Source organism: Musca domestica, unplaced genomic scaffold, assembly GCF_030504385.1.
Source record: "Musca domestica strain aabys unplaced genomic scaffold, Musca_domestica.polishedcontigs.V.1.1 32, whole genome shotgun sequence".
Taxonomy (NCBI): Eukaryota; Metazoa; Arthropoda; class Insecta; order Diptera; family Muscidae; genus Musca; species Musca domestica.
In genome coordinates, this window is record NW_026712311.1 from 3,417,156 (window position 1) to 3,438,780 (window position 21,625).

Consider the following 21,625-nt stretch of genomic DNA (forward strand, 5'->3'; position numbering starts at 1 on the left):
AAAAGTCTTCCTAAAGGACCACCAGGAACCCTCTCAATGGAAGGAACCTTTTCCAGACCAAAAAGTCTTTCCAAAGGACGAACAAAAAGTCTTCCAAAAGGACCACCAACAATTTTCCAAAGGACCACCACCAATTTTTTTTTTGGGTTTTGGGGTAACCCAAAAGGACTCAAAGGACCACCAAAATGTCTTTCCAAAGGACCACCGAAAAACCACCAAAGGTCTTTCAAAGGGACGACCAAAAGTTTTCCAAAGACCAGACCAGAAGGTATTCTCCAGACCAAAAAGTCTAGCAAAGGACGAACAAAAATCTTTCCAAAAGGACGAAGAAAATTTTTCCAAAGGACCACCAAAAATTTTCAAAAAAAGAGGAAAAGTTATCTCAAAGGACGATCAAAAAGTCTTCTCAAAGGACTACCAAAAAGACTTCCTAAAGGACCACCAGGAACCCTTCTCAATGGACGACCAATAGGTCTTCTTAAAGGATGACCAAAAAGTTTTCCCAAAGACTAGACCAGAAGATATTCTCCAGACCAAAAAGTCCTGCAAAGGACGACCAAAAAGTTTTCCAAAAGGACGACCAACAATTTTTCCAAGAACCACCAAAATTTTCTCAAAAAGAAGAACAATTTACACGAAAGGACAATCAAAAAGTCTTCTCAAAGGACTACCAAAAAGTCTTCTCAAAGTACGACCAATAGGTCTATTCAAAGGATGACAAAAAATCTTCCCAAAAAAGACAAAAAGGCTTTCCAAGGGCGAACAAAACGTCTGCTCAAGAGACGACCAAGAACCCTTCTCAAAAGTCGACAAATAGGTTTTCCAAAGAATGACCACTAGGTCCTCTCAAAGGAGAAACCAGAAAGTTTCCGAAAAGACGACCAAATTTTCCCCAAATGACCAATAGGTTCCTCAAAAGAAAACAAAAAGGTCTTCTCAAAAGCGACCAAAATCTTCTGAAAGGATGACCAACAAATTTCGCAAAGGACGACCAATAGGTCTTCTCGAAGAGGACCAAAAGTCTTCCCATGGATGGCCCAAAACTTTCTCAGAGGACGATCAAAAATCCTATCAACAGGAGATCCGAAGTTCGTCTTTAGGAAAATAGAGTGGTCTTCTTAAGGAGAGATCATCAGATCGAGAAAGAGAGATTAATATGTCTTCTAATAGAAAAGCCTATAAGTCTTTTGGAAGATTAATGGGTTAATAACAACACCAAAAGACTTCCCAAAAAGAACTCCAATAGGTCTCCTCTAGGACTCTTATAGAAGTCCGAAATACATATTCAAACACACACAACAAACCCTCATAAAGAGAGAGATAGGGAGAGAAAGGAAAAAGTCTTCTAATGGATGGTCTTCTAAGGGGAGATCCATATGCCCTTTTATTGGAACATCAAAAGGCCTGCCAATAGAAACTCCAATAAATCTACTCTTGGACTTTACATAGGAGTCCAAAAGTACATTCTTACACTCTCGTCCACAAAATACTCTCGCAAAGAAAGTTTGTTCGCTTTTCCTATTTGAAGTCCGGTACATAAAAATTTTCTCTAATAGAATATCTCTAGGACATTTAAAGGAGACCAATTGGATATTCTTGGAACACCTTTGAGCACATGAGGTGGTATATCTTCTCCGACACCCTGCGTAGGTCTTCTCTAGGAATTCCTATCTCCAAAGTCCAAATTATCCAATTAAGGACACCCAAATAGTCCCCCACAAAGAAAGGTATTCTCTCCTCTTATTAAAATCCAGTTTCTCAATAACCCACCTCTTTTAAAAATTGCAAAACATTTACCGAAATTTACTTACTTAAAAAAATCCTCCTTGCAAAACAGCTGGCCATTGCGGGCGAAACATTTATCATTCAGCTGGGCATGACACTCGCTGCACTGCAAACACTTGGCATGCCACGTCCGTTCCAGCACCTTTAAAACGAATCGATCCAGTATCAGTTCATGACAGCCTCCACATTTGGGTATTGTTGCTGTAAATAAAGATGAAGAAAAGACAAAAAAATGAAAGAAAGAAAGGAAAAATGAAAGAATGTAACACGGCAAGACATAAAATAGGCAGAAGACGTAGAAGAGGAGCAAAAAAAAAAAAAAAAATCGGGACAACAAGGAAGGAGCCATCATTCTCCCCAAGCTATTGATAAATGTCGAGGGTAGAGGTAAATACGCTTTAATCCTTAAAGTAAGAATCACTTTAACAACAGAGATTCAAATAAAGGAATTACAAAACTCCCAGATCCTTTTCAAAAACCTATGTGTTTGTGTGTGGTGTTTCTCTCTCTCTTAATAATAAATGAGGTTATGTCCGCTTCCAAATAGCCAGCAAATAGATTTCCTAAACAAAAATGCAGAGAAAAAACATTCCTCTCCTTCCATTTGAAATTATTATTTATAAAGGATAACTGTTATCCTTTATAGTTTATTGAAATCCTTTTCGTTTTATTTGCCATAAAAATGCCATACATCATAATTCCTTTAACCTAATTTTTCCCCAATTCAACATTTTGCAATACGAAAATGTGGAGCAAAAACAACAACAATATGGTAAAGGATTTAAATGTGAGTGTCATAAATCCTTTGGAGTGTTCGGTACAATAAAAATTTGTACAGAGTATCGATTCGAAAAGCGGTAGAAAATTCCAGCAGCATTAGAAATTGTTTTGAAGTACCTCAGTTGCCCACAATTGGGCGCCATTTAAAATAAACTGGCGAAAATGGGCTTTACATTTTGGACCTGCTGACTGTTTCTTACTTTTAATGGGGCTCTATTGAGTCGAAGTTCTAGAGATAAACAAAAATGTTAGAAATTATAGATTCCTTGTGACGTTTCCTGACTTTTTCCAAGAGACTTTTCAACATCGGACCTTATTAGATTGAAGATATTATCTTGTAATAAGCACCGTTTATATTTATATTTATCACATTTTTAGCTCACAATTTTAATAAAATAAATGTTAGTAACAAAAAAGAACATTCGAATTTTTTTCTAATTTTGCTCTTAATTCACACTTTACGTTGGGCGCCACTTCAATGAAATCAACACCATAAACCTTGAGTCTTACTTATTTAGCTAATCAGTTTTGGTTGGATTTCCATTTAGTTCTAGAATAATTTTAACAAGTAAAAAAAGCTATAAGTTCGGTCGGCCGAACTTTTAATACCCTCCACCATTTGGAACGAATTTGGAAATTTTCAAAAAATAAAATCCTAAAAAATTCTATTGAAATTTTAAAATACCGAATATAGGTTATATTGGAGTCTATACGATGTGGACTACATAGCATTGTTTGTCATAAGTCATTACCATATTCAAATTTGAAACTTGAAATAAACGGTGAATAACGTAGCCAAAATCATCAAAATATCGCATATAGGGAGGTACCGTTATATCGGAGCTGTGCGAAGACCTGAACCAGCATAGACAAATTCTGTCTTAGGCTGTAGCATCCATTACGAACTTCAAATACGACATCTCAAACAATTTCGGTGGGTATTGTACCTAAACTCGTCAAAATACCGAATATAGGGAGGTACTGGTATATGGGGCCTATACGAAGACCTTTGCCTGCATGGACAATTTTTTGTCTTAGACTGTAGTATCCATTACGAACTTCAAGTAACGAATTTGAAACAATTCCGGTGAAAAATGTCGCTAAAACCATCAAAATACCGAATATCGGGGAGTACGTTATATGGGGGCTATACGAAGATGTGGACCTGCACAGTACATTTTTTGTTTTAGACTGTAGTATCCATTACAAACTTCAAGTAACGAATTTGCAACAATTCCTGTCAATAATGTCGCTAAAATCATCAAAATACCGAATATCGGGAGGTACCGCTATATGGGGGCTATACGAAGACGTGGATCTGCACAGACAATTTTCTGTCTTAGACTGTAGTATCCATTACGAACTTCAAGTACCGAATTTGAAACTATTCCCGTGAAAAATATCGGTAAAATCATCAAAATACCGAATATCGGGAGGTAACGTTATATGGGGGCTATGCGAAGACGTGGACCTGCACAGACAATTTCCTCTCTTAGACTTAAGTATCCATTACGAACTTCAAGTACCGAATTTGAAACAATTCCTGTGAAAAATATCGGTAAAATCATCAAAATACCGAATATAAGGAGGTACTGGTATATGGGGCCTATACGAAGATCTTTGCCTGCATGGACAATTTTCTTTCACAGACTGTAGTTCCCAATACGAACTCTAAATACGTAATTTGAAACAATTGCGATAAATAATGTCGCCAAAATCATCAAAATAACGAATATCGGGGAGAACGTATATGAGGGCTATACGAAGACGTGGACCTGCACAGACGATTTTTTGTCATAGGCTGTAGTATTCATTTTAAACTTCAAATACCAAATTAAAACAATTCCGGTGAAAAATATCGGTAAAATCATCAAAATAACGAATATCGGGAGGTACTGTTATATGGGGGCTATACGAAGACCTTTGCCTGCATGGACAATTTTTTGTCTTAGACTGTAGTATCCATTACGGACTTCATGTACCGAATTTGAAACAATTCCGATGAATAATGTCGCCAAAATCATCAAAATACCGAATATTGTAAGGTACAGTTATATGGGGGCTATAGGAAGTCGTGGACCTGCACAGAGATGTTCTGTCATAGGCTGTAGTATTCATTTTAAACTTCAAATACCAAATTTGAAACAATTCCGGTGAAAAATATCGGTAAAATCATCAAAATAACGAATATCGGGGAGTACCGTTATATGGGGGCTATACTAAAACATGGACCTACATGACCCATTTTCAATACCAAAAGTCCTGCAGACACAATATACATTTGAGTAAAAATTTATCAATCTACCTCAATTTGTTCGGAAGCTACAGTGATTTCCACAAACGGACAGACGGACGGACATCGCTAAATCGACATAGAATTTTATGCTGATCAGAAATATATATACTTTGTGGTGTCTAAAATGTATATTTCGAGGTGTTACAACGGAATGACAAAACTTAATATACCCTCCATACTATGGTGGAGGATATAAAAATCGGAGCCACTTTTCCTATGTCGGATTGTTTTCTTGAGCACCTCTTTGTTCACATTTCATGTTTAAGTGGCAACTTAATCAAATTTGGGTGGATTTCTGGAGATGTTTTAATGGTACATGTTGGGCGCCACTTAAATCAAAAGGACTCTAAAAAGTGTTGTTTTGTTTTAATAGTTAACATAGATTGCAAGAAGGTCTTGATTTGTTAAAATTTTACATTGGGCGCCATTTTGATACCACCTTGGGTTGATTTCGTTTTAGGGTTTGCACAGTGAACATTTAACGTTGGGCGCCATTGAAGGAAATAATTATTCTAACAAAGAAATCTGTTTATCTCTTCTGGATTAATTCTTGGTTAACAGAGGTTGAAACAAAATTTTCTTTGTTCTCATTGCAGTTGGGATCTTTTAATGGTAAGGATGGCACATTGTTCATATTTACGATGAGCGCCACTTCTTCACTGAATTAAATGACATAATCGTAGTGTTTAATCTCGCCATTAAAGGAAATAACGATTACACAAAGAAAGTCTGTTTTGATTATTTTCCTGGCATTATTTCGTGGATAAATTGATTTGGAAGATTCGAAATTTTCAAATTTTCATTTTTTTCTTATTCAATATATATTTTGAGAAGCTCCTCATTGTTCAGATTTTACATTGCATGGCATTTCAATAAAATTGATTCCACAATCCTAGTGTATTATGTCTTTACATAATCATCTTTGAATTGGATTCCTTAGTGGATATTCATAATACCGTTGGGCTCAGTTAAAGGCAAGAATGATTCCAACAAAGGATGGCTTTCACGTTTTACGTTAGGCGCCGCTTCAATAAATTGATGCTAAAATCATAGCGTTTCGTTTTTTATTTTGCCCAACTAACTTCGATTTGGATTTCTTTAGACATTTTTCATAATAAACGTTGGGCGCCATTAAAGGCAATAATGATTGTTCATGATTAATAAATGGCCTACAAGGTATTTGGGTTCATAACCATTGCCGTGGGAGGGGAATACTCCAATATGACATTTTTGAAACTCCTTTAGGAATTATTAACAATTTTTCCATTCCATTTTCATATTTTAACATTGGGCGCCATTTTTACAAAGACCTTTGTTTTATTAAACAGCTCTTCGATGTTTTCGTGGCCTCATATTGGGTGTGTGATGTTCTTATTAACTTCGGTTTTGCGTTGGTTGCCATTTCAGTAAAACTGGATTAACTGCCCAAAATCGTAAAGCTTCAATAAGTTTGATAACCAGGATCACATTTGGGTTCCTGATTATTTTTATTACATATAATTTTTCTTAGTACAGATTTCAGATTGGGCGCCATTTCAATCAATTTCAATGGCGTAGATATATGATAATCCTTATATTCGAGACCTTTTATTTGAAGGTTATACCTCTCTGTATAAAGAATATATTATTTACCATATCACAATACTGCTTCGGACTTCAATTTTCCAGATCAAAAATTCCATTTGGAGCCATATTCTTCTGGGTTCCTTTTTTTTTTGATAAAATTCAAATTATGTTAAAAAAGATATTTTAACTACCAAAAAAATATGGTTTCATTTTGCCTTCAAGACAGACTCAAGGCTAACATTAATATCCTGAATATCTGAGAACACATTACTACTGATTTTAATTATTAGGTAGCATTTCCATCATCACATGGGTACGGTAAATGCAAGAAATCTGCTAAAATCCAAACAGATCTTGCTTTACACCAAAATCCTGAACCTCCTTAAGCGAAGCCCGCCGAATTGATTGTGTTGTGTTTTAAGTTCAGATGCTAATGGGTAGTTGTCCCATTGTTCAAGCTTCTCAAAATCAGTTTTTTTACACCCTACAACACTATGTGTTGGGGTTATTATACCTCTGATCGAATCAACAAATTATATAACACCTCGGACTATTGGTTTCCACATAGGAAAGTATATATGTGGAACTTCCTATCTCGCCGAGCTGAGCCGATTTAGCTATGTATGTCTGTTTATGATTTGTAATCACTCTACAGGTCGCAATTATGGTCCGACCCTCACGAAATTTAGCATGGTGGTGGGGCTAGGGTCAGAAAGGATGTCTTTTCTTTTTGGAGATGATCGCATAATATTTAGGGCTTGATTTTGCAGTTGCTCTACAGGTCGCAATTATAGGCCAATCGACTCGGAATCACAAATTTTCGAAAATGTCCCTTCTGACCGTTACGTTGATGCGTCTTGGATATGATATCGGTTATATAACAAAGTATATAAATTTCATATGTCAATGAAGGGGAAGTTATTTAGACCGCTTATAACTCAAGAACGACTGGCCTGAAAATGATACAGCTAAGAAAATCGCGTAAAAGTATGCAAATAAAAAAGTGAATATTTTTTGTTTTATTTGTCATATATTTTTGTATCGCACGCGATTTTTTTTCATATTTTGCGTTTGGTATTATTTTTACCTTACATCACTATGTTTTTGAAATATTATATTCAAGTCGAAATTACCGTCCGATTCACATGAAATTTTGCATGGGGATATTGTTAGGGTCCGAATTAAAGCCTATTGTTTTTTCGCAATGTATAGGGGTTCAAATGGACAAAAAAATGCGGTTTACGACAGTGCAGAGTGTAGCATTTGGACTACCCTTAAATTATGTTGGCAGATAAAATGTACCACAACTGTTGTGGAAAAAAATAATTTGTATACCTATCAGTATACGTATCAAGTATTATGTGATGTCTCTATCCACAACTCCGGTACTTCAGGATCAGGGAAAGCCACATGAGGCATATAAACACTTGGCATACCAGATTATATTATTAAAATGAAAGACATGGACAGCTTACATAATTTCCTGGAATTTTAAATGGCGATATCTAATCGCCATTTTGACTATCCAGATTAAAGGGTGGAAAATTGCAATTGCAGGTCCACTGTGGATTGTAATTCCCATATATCGGCACCTTCTTATTTAAATAACTTCAAATGCTACAGAGCATTTTCCAAAAAAAAAAAAATAAATAAAATAAAAAAAAAAATAAATAATAATAAAATAAAAAAATAAAAATTAACTATTATATTCCAATTCAGGTTCTCAAAGAAATATTTTGAAAACAGGATAACATATTTTTTAAATTTGGTTAAATACTTTTTTCAATATAGTTATATATAGTCTTTGAAAAATGTTGAAAATGTCACTTTGGCAAAAAAACAATACTTGATAAATATCGAGGATTTATTTTCAATATCATGTCAAACTTGATGTAAAATACTTTTATGCCAGCGATTGATTTATAAATTTATTTCACTGCCTTACGTTGGGCGCCATTCACACTAAATTTTCGAGTAATAAATTTTTTTAACAGAAAATCCATTTATACTTTACTACCTTAGTGTAGCTCTCACCATTCTATATTTATTGTTGCGCAAAAGAACGAAAAAAAAAAAACAGCGACCGAACCTACCTTAAAATAAGTTGCATGTGTTATGTATTTTGGTTTAGATTAGTTCATAAACCTCATTCGACAGCACAACAATGTGATGATGCGAATGTCATGTATAGTAACCTCAAACCACCTCCAGATCTCCCCTCCAAAATGAATGTAATTGTAGTGGCCGAAAAATAGCTCGTGCCACAAAGTAGCTCAAAAGGTGTGTCTGCCATGGTGTACGTACACACACATACACATGTACATTTGTACATCCTCATAGAAAACGATAATCCATTCATTTAGCCAGCCAACAGCCAACTATTGAAACATTGACTTTAAGGTGTGTTCGCACTTTAAAGCTAAAACCTGAGCTGAATGCTCTTCAGGGTGGTGCGGCGGCCCATCGAAAATCCAAGTTAGTTGTTGTGTTTTTTTTTTCTGAAAGCAAAAGTGGTCATCACAGGGCCCGGGGCGGCCATCCCTTATTTTGATGTTCTAGCAGCAAACTAAATGACTGGGTTGCGTCGAACTATGTTATGTAAAATGTGCAGTTAACAAACGAGACAACATATGCCAATAAAATAATGATTTTAAGAGACTCCTTTTAGCACACGAGTCATAAACGTCATTGTTTCGGGGTGGGTGGGGTGCTTTCTTTTATTGTGGGGAAGGTAGTCTGTTTTTGCAATGCTAAAAACCAAAATTAGGTTAAAGGATTTGTATTAAAGTTATGTGGCATTTTTTAAAATAAAAAAGTAGTATTCGATGTCCAACATTGTATCCATGAGGACATCGCACTGAATGGCTTTAATAAAGGAATGTGAACTAGGGGCGAGCTAAGATTAAAAGATTTATTCTCTTAAAAATTTGAAAAAATATCTAGGATTAAATTAGCGATACGAAGTTTTTCTTCGATTTACATCTTAAAGCTGTTAAAATCGATTTTCGATCTTGATTTTTCAAATCAAAGTAAAGGATTTCTGTGCCACAAGCGCTGATTTCAAACAATTTTTACGAAAGACATCAAGGGCCACAAATGAGAATTTTTAATGAAGGACCTTAAGGTTCATTAGCGTGGAATTTTAAAGTAGATTGATGAAGAATCTTATAACTCATTGACATAGATGTTCAATATTGTGTTATGCCATAAGTAAGGTTTATTAAAGAATTGTTTTACCTTCAGCCATATGGCTACAGAGGGTAGATATCATTTGATACGGCCAAAACGTGCCTCATCGAAATAACGGTTTTAGGCACTAGATCTCTTTGGACAAATCCGTTTCAGGACATTTGGAGTCGATCTAGCGATGTCCGTCCGACCGTCTGTCTGACTGGCTGGTGTACATGATAACTCTCGAAAGGAGTATCGGATTGGTACAAACTTGTCACATCGTAATATGATTATCAGACTTAAATCGAGTTCGGAGGTGGACAATATCGGTCCAATCCTTCTGGTACCGACGCACAAAACGCCAAAATTTTCAAAAAAAAAAAAAAAAAAAAAAAAAAAAAAAAAAAAAAAATTGTCGCACAGAAGGAGAAGAGTATAATCCGATTTGGCTCCAACTTTAAAAATCCAAATATTTGCATCAGTCCTACGTAATGTACGAAAATAGGCAATATCGATCCAATCCATCAAATACCTTCCCCACAAAGGGCCAATATTTTGAATAATTATAACTTTTAAAAGATGTGTTGTAGGAGTCCGAATGTCTTCAAATTACACACATCGCAATGGTGTGAATATGGAACCATACCGGTCCACTCCATCTGGTACTTCCCCACCAAAAGGGTCAACATTTTCAATACCAGGAAGCTCATAAAATGCAAAAATAACATCCAATTCAATTCAGACTTGACACATCTCAATATTTCTATCAGCATAAGATCTGTTACAAAGATGGAAGAGGTCGAACCATTTCTTCTGGTAACTCCCCCACAAAGGGTCAAAGTTTTGAATAACCATACCGATTATAAAATCTTTAATAAGCATTCGGTTCTCTTTATATTTCACACATCACATTATTTCTACTAACACAATATTTGCTGTAAAGATGGAATGTATCGGAACACTCCATCTGGTACCCTCCCCCACAAAGGCTCAACATTTGGAATACCTATGAAGCTCAGAAAACGCGAAATTAACATCCGATTCCATACAGACTTGGTACATCTCAATATTTCCATTAACACAAGATCTTTTTATAAAGATTGTAGAGATCGGAAAATTTCTTCTGGTACCTTCCCTTCAAGATTTTATATAAAATGTTCAATAAAAACGGAATAAACTTGCACTTCTCTTCAAATCTCACACATACAAAGATTTTTGCTATCGTATGATCTGTTACGAAGATGATTTATATCTGCCAACACCTTCTGGTACTTCACCTACAAACGGTCACAATTTTCAATACTCCTAACGGTCCAACTTGCGAAGATGTCAGCGATTCTTTACAACTTGCCATATGTAAATATTTCCTCAACCAGCAACCTGAGATGAATATGGAATTTACGATTTCGAATAAATGGGATCAAATTTTAGATTTCTTGTAATTTTTTCCCGTACCAATAACTTATAAATAAATTGTGAAAATTAAACACTTCGTTTCACTATATTTTGTGGAATATATGGTGAAGGAAGTAATCAATATAATCCAAACCTGGCACGTGCAATACTTTTTTTTTTAAATATTTTAAATTTATTGATTCCCTAAAAGAATCGCTAATGATAAACAATCAGAATAATTATTAGATTAGAAATTTAAATTTGTTTGAAGGATAAAAGCTGAATTTTTTGAAATATAATTTTCTAAAGTATGAATATTTTAGCTTCAACTGCTTGGTCCTAGGTTGCCGATTAGAATATTGATTGATCAAAATAAAGACTACCCCATAATAGTTCCAGAACTTTTAGTAGTTAAAAAGATCCAATTAATCTTAAAAAAACCTGTGGCTCTAGTTTTATATATGCACCGATCGGCGGGACGTTAATGAGAAAATTGCCAATCAGAATAATATGTGACATAGGAATGTAAGAATATTTATAAATTAAAGGGAAGAAGTTAAGTAATTTTTGTCAATTTGTTTACATTTATTAGCACCCAAAACGTAAAAAAGATAAGTCAGAAAGTATTCCCTAAAGTCCACAAATCCTAGCTGTTACCGTTTTACTTGAAGTTTGCTGATGCCAAATATAATATTGATTATCGTCCTTCGGTTCATAGTAATTATTAATTATCAGAATTGTATGAATTCATGTAGGATAAAAGGAAAAATAATAAAAAATATTTCATAGGAATTTATTTCTTTTGTTATAATAGATGACAAATAGGTGGCGTATATTGCATTTTTTGAGAAAGAATTTCCAGTAGTTTGAAAATCGTTGTGGTAATTTAATATTGATTACCTAAATAATTTAAAAACTGCTAAAAAGGAAAAAATTCGACGACTTGCTTTTCAATTTGATTACTTTTGGAAATGAATGAAATGACCTGCAGATGGCATTCGTTGCAATATATATTAACGACTTGAAGATTACAGTACATTTTTTCGAAAATAAATCTTGTATTCGAAATACCAGTTAAAATAATGATAAACTCATTCATTTGTATGAGATAAAAGGAAAAATAATACGCAATTTTCCCTGCAAATTTGTTAGGTAGGGACGAAGAATACGCAAGCAAAGAAAACGCACGTATAGATGGCGTACGCAGTAACAAATAATTCAAATCTTCAAATTTTGCCACCCAATAAATAATTTCCGATAGATCTGCCTTTCTAGCTACTTGTACTGCACAGCAAATGAACTTTCATTACTTTTACATCCTAAATGTATGCAAGAATCCGCAACTAAATAATGATATTTAAATTCAAGTGTAGATGGCATTTATGGAAAACATGGTAAAATATGATGACATTTCCCAAAGTTTGGGGAGCACATTTCGAAACCAATTAGTTCCCTCAAATAACTAAAATGCCAAAAAAAAAAACACTTCTATAGAACAGTCATTATATTTGCTAGAGAACTAATTAGCGCCTGGAAGTATGCACAATTACGTAGGTAAAGAAAACTGAGGACTAGATGGCATACGAAGTAACACATATTAATTTCTTTTTGACTAGTTTTTATTCTTTATTTCCTATTACTCTGCTATTTCCGTTGACAATGATCTTAGAATTTGCAAGATATTGTTGTCTTTAAATCTTTATATCATTCCAAATGTATTCACCAAATAGTGATAATTTAATTCAAAAATAGATGGGATTTTAGGGCAACAAAATCACGTCGTATTTTCATTTTCTTAAAGGCAAATTTCAACAGACACGAATATAACTCCCTCCTTTCGTCAAAAAATATAGACGAAAAAGTTATATCCTCTTCGATTCCTTCTGCATGTAAAATTTCAAATTCGGCATCCAGAAACCAAAGAAATAATTTGAGACAGATTTTGATAAAAATTTTCCTAGGCGTTAGAGTTATCCATTCCTTTGACTAAGGATTTCTAATTTAAAACTTGTTTTGGATATGGCAAAGCCAGTGACAGCAAAATGGATCTGTAGAGAGAAGACCTGTAGATGTTATATATTTCTAGAATTGTCAGCATCTTAAGGACATTTATACAGACTCATAGACTTTTTACCGACATTGTACCTTCTTAGTAGAAGAAATCATATTTCTGTGGAATTTTTTGGGAAAGGTCCTACATATCAATCTCTTCTAGAATGGTTTTTATTCTTCGTGAATGAAATTGTAGTCTTTAAATATTTATATCATCCCAAAAGTATGCACTGAATAGCGATAACTAAATTCAAATACAGATGGCATTTTAGGGCAACAAAATCACGTCGTATTTTCATTTTCTTAAAAGGCAAATTTCAACAGACACGAATATAACTCCCTCCTTTCGTCAAAAATATAGACGAAAAAGTTATATCCTCTTCGATACCTTCTGCATGTAAAATTTCAAATTCGGCATCCAGAAACCAAAGAAATAATTTCAGACAGATTTTGATAAACATTTTCCTAGGCGTTAGCGTTATCCATTCCTTTGACTAAGGATTTCTAATTAAAACTTGTTTTGGATATGGCAAAGCCAGTGACAGCAAAATGGATCTGTAGAGAGAAGACCTGTAGATGTTATATAATTTCTAGAATTGTCAACATCTTAAGGACACTTATACAGACTAATAGACTTTTACAGACATTGCACCTTCTTAGTAGAAGAAATCATATTTCTGTGGAATTTTTTTGAAAGGACCTACATATTAATCTCTTCTAGAATGGTTTTATTCTTGTCGATAAGTTTAGAATTTGCATGAAATTGTAGTGTTGAAATCTTTATATCATCCCAAAAGTATGCACTAAATAGTGATAATTAAATTCAAATATAGATGGCATTTGAGGGCAACAAAATCACGTCGTATTTTCATTTTTTTAAAAAGCAAATTTTAACAGACGCGGATATAACTTCTTCATTTCTTTAAAAATATAGACGAAAATGTTACATCCTCTTCGATTCCTTCTGCATGTAAAATTTCAAATTCGGCATCCAGAAATCAAAGAAATAATTTGAGACAGATTTTGACAGAATTTTTCCCAGGCGTTAGAGTTATCCATTCCTTTGACTAAGAATTTCTAATTTAAAACTTGTTTTGGATATGGCAAAGCCAGTGACAGCAAAATGGATCTGTAGAGAGAATACCAGTAGATGTTATATAATTTCTAGAATTGTCAGCATCTTAAGGACATTTATACAGACTAATAGACTTTTTACAGACATTGCACCTTCTTAGTAGAAGAAATCATATTTCTGTGGAATTTTTTTTGAGAGGACCTACATATTAATCTCTTCTAGAATGGTTTTTATTCTTGTCGATAAGTTTAGAATTTGCATGAAATTGTAGTGTTGAAATCTTTATATCATCCCAAAAGTATGCACTAAATAGTGATAATTAAATTCAAATATAGATGGCATTTGAGGGCAACAAAATCACGTCGTATTTTCATTTTTTAAAAGCAAATTTTAACAGACGCGGATATTTCTTTAAAAATATAGACGAAAATGTTACATCCTCTTCGATTCTTTCTGCATGTAAAATTTCAAATTCGGCATCCAGAAATCAAAGAAATAATTTGAGACAGATTTTGATAAAAATTTTCATAGGCGTTAGAGTTATCCATTCCTTTGACTAAAAATTTCTAATTTAAAACTTGTTTTGGATATGGCAAAGCCAGTGACAGCAAAATGGATCTGTAGAGAGAAGACCTGTAGATGTTATATAATTTCTAGAATTGTCAACATCTTAGAGACACTTATACAGACTAATAGACTTTTTACAGACATTGCACCTTCTTAGTAGAAGAAATCATATTTCTGTGGAATTTTTTTGAAAGGACCTACATATTAATCTCTTCTATAATGGTTTTTGCTGTTTCCCGTGTCGATAAGTTTACAATTTGCATGAAATTGCAGTCTTTAAATCTTTATATCATCCCAAAAGTATGCACTGAATATCGATTATTAAATTCAAATACAGATGGCATTTGAGAAAAACAAAATCACGTCGTATTTTCATTTTCTTAAAAGGCAAATTTCAAAATCAAAAATAAAGACGAGAAAGTTATGTCCTCATTTGTTCGATTTCAAAAAATACAGGTGAAATTTCAATGTTTGCATCCAGAAACCAAATAATTGTTTCGCGACAGTTTTGATAACATATTTTTAGGCGTTAAAGTTATTTAATCCTTTGACTAAGGAATTCTAATTTAAAACTTGTTGCGTACATTGCAATGTAAGTGACAGCAAACTGGATCTGTAGAGAGAAAACCTATAGAACTTAGATAATATCTAGAAGTGTCAGAACTATAGGCCTTTTGTACCTTCTAAGCATAAGAAAATCCTCGTTCTGTGGAAATTTTTTGAAAGGTCCTATGCAAAGAAGTCATGTGGCAGATATATTGACAACATCAGGTTAGCTTAGTTATGCTGTCGATAAGGCTTCGCTCATTACAAACTACAAATTAAAGTCATTTATGATAACGTTTCCAGGACAGATGTATACCCTCAGCATTTCGTTACCATAGTTCAAACTGTCGATCCTTTCTGGGGAAGGTTCCGAAGGAGTGGGCCAATATTGTCCATATCGTATCTCACCTAAGCTTGATATAAATATTACAACGTTCCAGCTTTATCTACTACTTCCCTCATATTTGTATTGAGCGGACCGAAGTACTCCACTTCACCTAATGGAGAAAAAACTATTGGTATGTGCAAAATTTAAAGAAAATCTTATGTTTTTTTTCCAATAACGTTGAACTTTTGTAGGGGTGGTACCAGAAGGAGTTGGTCAATAAATATTCACATCAGATCTCTGCTTGACAGACTAAGTTTGGGAAGAATCGTTGACATGTATGGCGAGTTATGAGAGATATAAGTATTGCAAATTGAGGTCCTTTGTGGAGCAGGTACCAGAATGCGCGGGCCGACATATATCATCTTCACATCAGATTGTGTGTTAGTATTAATATTGGTATGTGCGGAGTTTAGAAGGAATCAGATGCTTATTTCGCATTTTGACCTCTTTGTGGGGGAGTTACCAGAAGATGGGGACCTATACATCCTATCTTTACACCAGATTTTTCGTTAGTAGAAATATTGGGATGTGTGTAATTCAAAGACAATCTGAAGCTTATTTCGCTCTTATTTGTTATTCAGAATGTTGATCCCTATTGTGGGGGAGATACCAGAAGGATTAGTCCGATATCTACCATCTTCACAACATATCTTGTGTTAGCAGAAATATTGAAATGTGTGAGGTTTAGAATGAATCACATGCTTTTATGAGAGATACAATTATTCAAAATGTTGACCCGTTGTGGGGGATGTACCGGAAAGAGTGAACCGATATATCCCATCTTTACAGTAGATCGTTTATGAATAAAAACATTGGGATGTGTGAATTTTGAAGAGAATTGGGCGCTTTTTCACATTTTATGAGGGTTAACTATTCCATAAATTTGACCTGTTGTGGAGGAGGTACCAGAAGGAGTGGTCCAATATATTTCATCTTTTTACCAGATCTTGTGTTGTCTTGAAATATTGAGCTGTTCGATTTTTTTTAAATTTTATAAGAGTTATTATTGTTCAAAAATTTTTTGGGGGGGAGGTACTTTATGGTGTGGACTGACATTGCCCATTTTCGCACGCGACCTAGCATTTGTATCAGTGCTATTAGGATTTGAAAAGTTTGAACCAAATTGAATGACCCTTAGTTGTTCTGTGATGTAAATCATTTTTTTATGGAAATTTTTGGAGGTACTAGAAGGAGTGGACCGATATTGCCCATCTCCGAACTCAATTTAAGTTTGACAATAATATTACGATGTACCAAGTTTGGATCAAATCGGATTCTCCCTTCGAGAGCTATCGTGCACACCAATCAGACAGACGGACGGACATCGCTAGATCGACTCCAAATGTCCTGAAACGAATTTGGTCTAAACTTTCAAACTACCGAAACGGATATATTCCATTTCAAAGCAAAAGCCCCAGATGATGTTTTTTTTAACAGATGGAGCGACTTGATCGACATAGACGCATTACGCTGCCTGGCGATGATAATGAGAATTATTTTGAGGTGTTCTCAAGCGAGCAGGATTCATGGTTCCAAAGGGTTCAAATTTTGAATTATCAACTTTAACAAAATGATTCGTCGCTATTTAATTTTGTGTGAAAATGAGAATGAGAAAATTCGTTCATAATTTTTTATAAAATTATGGATGGAATCTTTTAACTTATTTTTTTTTTTTTGGTCAGGCTTTTTATTATGCATTTTCTGAAAATTCTCCTTGAATTCCAGAACCATAAAATTCACATTCACGTTTTTTAGAAACTATAGTTTTCGGGTATATCCTTGTTCCTCGACAGTTTTTCCATTTATATCTTAATGCAGAAACTTTTCAACACTTACACAATAAAAATTCAGGCAATTGACTTAAATTAATTGGCGGTATGCGATCATCACATTTATCACTGGCACTGCTGGACAAAAAGTCACTTTTAAACATCATTAATTTCAAAAGTTCCATGCTGTTGGAAGCAGCAACATCCGACGGAAATTTTTGGGGGGCGGGTGTTGTGAACACTTGATTTTCAAAACCAATAATTCCACAAAAATATTTACGAAAAAAAGAAAATTCTACAAAAATATATACGGACTCGCGGATATTTTTCGCACAACACTATTTGGCATGTCCAAGCATGCCAAATTTTAAAATATATTTTTTAATTAAAAATTATTTTTTTTTAATTTTTATATTATCCAATTGGGTGTTTTTATAATCCAGGTTTTGGGGTTGAAGGTTGGGATCTTTTTTTAAAATTTTACGATTTTTTTTTGAAAATTTTCTCGCCGTTAAAAATTTTGGTTTTTCGTTTTTCACTTCACTTTTAAAATTTGGTTATCGGATTCTTTAACTCATTTTTCTTTCTCTTTGTCTCCGGCATCAAAGAATCCGATTTTGATTTGATTTTTCTAACGGCTATTCGTTTGGCGTGTATGGGGACAACGTTACGGCGAAAAACAAACGAACTGAAATTTCCGTTAGATTGCGTGTGACGGCGTGTCTCGTGGCGAGCGTATTACAGTTATCACGTTGCGATTTCAACTGAATTGGAAAAAAGGTGGAGAGCAAGTGTTTGCTGAACAAATGGTACCCCGGCTCTCGGCTGGCACTAGAAGAGCGCATGCCGCATTCATTCTTTCATTCTATCTATATATTTGTTGTTGTTGTTGTTTTATACGACCAAGTCAGTGGGTTGCTTGTGGGTTGGCTGTCGCTACAAGTGTTCACGTTTATCTATGTGTGTGTAGTGGTAAGATATGACTGGGTTGCTCTCTCTCTGGGGGTGGCCAACCCCTCTTTTGGTCTGGTTTACAGATGATTTCTGTTGCAGTCTATGCGTGGTTGGACTTGCGTCTGCGGTTCATTCATGTGAACACATTTACACACACCACGACAGAGGTCAGACATGTGTAAAGCTCAGCCATGCAAACCTCAGCAGCACAACCCTTAACATATCACCAGCACAACAATATTCTTGTTGGTTTCTGTGCTGTTTTGCTTACATTCCAATTGGAAATGTTCAAATGGTGGTTGTTACAGATTTCTGAGTAACACACTCATCGATATATTCACACAGACATGTGTGTATGTGGTTGTGTGCATTTGATTTCCATTTCCGTTTCCATTTGTGCAGATTAAGCCACAGCTCTAACAAGTGCCTTTGCAACACATGGAGGAGAAATTTACACAGGCACACACACTCTCTCATTCATTCACATTGTCCCCACAGAGCTTTGCAACATTACATCAACAACTGTTTCTAACGGGGAGAAAGAGTCATTGAAAGCCAGAGAGCCAGAGAGTTTTCCCCACACCACACCGTTATCACTGTGTTGTGCTCTCCATTCAGTTGGTTTGTTTTCTATTTCGATTGGTTGTTTCATTTGCCGTGTGTACTGCCTCTCTCTCTCCCTTCTTCTTACCCAGGAGAGCAAGAGAGCCCCAGAGTTCCGTTGTATTATTTGCTTTCCTTTGAATGTAAAGTTATTTTTCATTGTGTGTGTTGCTGGCGTTTTTTTTTTTTTTGATATTTTTGCAATATTCGGGGAGTGGTCTTTGTGTAAATAGAAGAAGAAGTAGAACAAAAACAACAACAACAGCGGCTAGAAAAAATCGTTATCAACAATAGATAAATGTAACAACAACAACAATAAACGAGAATAACAACACAAACTTCCACAATCAAACATTTGGGTTCTAGTTTTTTTGTATTTTTTCCCGTTTTTGTTTTCTTTTTTGTATCGACAATCCGATGTATGTCGTGACAATTTTTGTGTAAAATGCAAGTAAACAACAACAATACAAACAAACCAGCGGTAGGTATGATAAGGAAATTACAATGGTTGCACATTGGGGAATACTGAGGCAATGTAATAAAGCGAGGACCTGTGGAAAGCCAAGGGATCTTCGAATAGAAATTAAAATTTCTTCTTTTTGATGATCATTTAAAAAATAATAAAAAAATGAGGATTTTTGGCTACACTACCCTACAACATTATAATGTGTGGTACCGCGTCTGTCGATCTTAAACCATGTTGAGTGGAATAAACGTATGCTTCAAGATGTTGGAATACATGATTGGTCTCCTTAAAATATAATTTCGAATATTAAGGATATTTTTCTAATTTTCGATTGTTAGAGATATAAATAATGTATTAATTTCCCATTTGAAGGTCTGAGGTTTTCAACCGAGACTATGCTAAATTTCGCAGAAAATGCGACACACATATTTACGCCCTCTTTCATGCCAATGACAATTAAAAGCATTATTTGAAATATACGACACCGAAACCCGCATCAAGGTCAGAGGTGTCATTTTTGTGTACCAATGATTTCGTTGGAAAGAAGTGTCTTTCAGAATTACAAACATTCGCGGTTGAATGGAAATTTTGGAATTTTTCACACAAAAATTAGGGTCTACTTTACTAAGTGTTCTCCGACGATCATCCTTAATGCTGGACTTCTGCCCTGAATGCTGGACTTCTGCCCTAAATGCTGGACTTCTACTCTAAATGCTGGACTTCTGCCCCAAATGTTGGACTTCTGTCCTAAACCTCCTAACCCCTGCAAAGTTTTAGACAAAATTTCTGTTTTTAGTCCATTTTATCCCCTGAATATATTGCGATCGCCTCCGGCAGCTATAGGTTTCTATTTCCCTACTCCATGCAAAATGTCGTTAGGTTCGGACGATGGGTGTAGGACCAATATTTCGGGTTTAGGACCAATGTTCGTCCGAAGGTGCCATCAGATTAGGTTCAAGCTTGATACTTCGTATTATTTTTATCAAAAATAGATTTATTCTGGAGATGGTCAAAATTGGTCCTTCCTTCAAAAAATCAAAATTTCAAAAAAAGGATCATTCGGTTTTGCTGACATTTTTATACCACCAGCCAATTTTTGATTATTATACCCTCAGCCATATGGCTAGAGAGGGTATATATAATTTGATACGATCAAAACGTGCCTCATCGAAATAACGATTTTAGACCTTAGGTCTGTTTGGACCAAATCCGTTTCACGACATTTGGAGTCGATCTAGCGATGTCCGTCCGTCCGTGTGTCTGGCTGGCTCTGCACACGATAACTCTGGAAGGGAGTATCCGATTTGATCGAAACTTGGTACATCGTAATATTATTATCAAACTTAGATCGAGTTCGGAGATGGACAATATCGGCCCACTCATCCTGTAAGAGTTCGATTGTCTTCAAATTACACATATCATATTTTTATTAACCCAAGGTCTGGTGTGAAAATGGAATACATTGGTCCACTGCTTCTGGTACCTCCCCCAAAAAGGTTCAAAATTTTGAATATTCATGAAGCTTATAAAACGCCAAATTAACATCCGATTTCATTCAGACTTGTAGATCTCAATATTTTTAGAAATACAAGATCTGGTAGCTCCCCCCCAGGGTGAAAGTTTTTAATAACTAAGACCATTATAAAATCCGAAATAAGCATCCGGTTATCTTCATATTTCGCACATTCCGTTATTTCTACTAACCCAAGATCTACTGTGGGATATATCGGTCTACTCTTTCTGATACTTCAAAATATTGAAGAATTATGCCTCTCATTAAATGAGAAGTAAATATCCGTTTCTCATCAAATTTCACACATCGAAATATTTTTATTAATACAAGATCTGCTGCGAAGATGGGATATATCGCTCCACTCCTTCTGGTGCCTCCCCACAAAGGGTTAACATTTTGAAACGCCCATAAAATACGAATTAAGCATTAGATACCTATGAAAATCGGCACATCTCAATAACGAAGGAAGTATTCCACTTCGTTTATTCACAATTGCAATATTTTTATCAGACCTAAGTTAGATGGGGAAGGGGCCTGTATCGGCCTACTCATTTTGGTACCACCCCTTCAAAGGATCAAAATGTTAAATAATTATTACCTTTTTTAAAATGCGAAATAAGCATAGGATTTTCGAAACTTGTCGTATCCCAATATGATGTGAGCATAGGATATAGCGGACCATTCCTTCCGGTACCTCAT

At 34.9% G+C, this 21,625-nt stretch overlaps 1 protein-coding gene across 2 annotated transcripts in view; it reads right to left on the reverse strand.

Moving 5' to 3' along the window:
- Nucleotides 1–21,625, reverse strand: part of LOC101900654 (LIM/homeobox protein Lhx4) — a 182,236-nt gene that overhangs the window by 17,650 nt on the left and 142,961 nt on the right. The window contains exons 1-2 of one of the 2 annotated variants that reach the window (XM_005179725.4): nucleotides 17,458–17,756; nucleotides 1,812–1,986 (exon numbers count right to left, since the gene is read on the reverse strand). In XM_005179725.4, the coding sequence (XP_005179782.1) occupies nucleotides 1,812–1,986; nucleotides 17,458–17,575 (293 nt within the window). In that variant the 5' untranslated portion in view covers nucleotides 17,576–17,756. Of the gene's footprint in view, nucleotides 1–1,811; nucleotides 1,987–17,457; nucleotides 17,757–21,625 lie in introns of those variants that run through there. The other variant, XM_059125223.1, reaches the window with a different exon arrangement.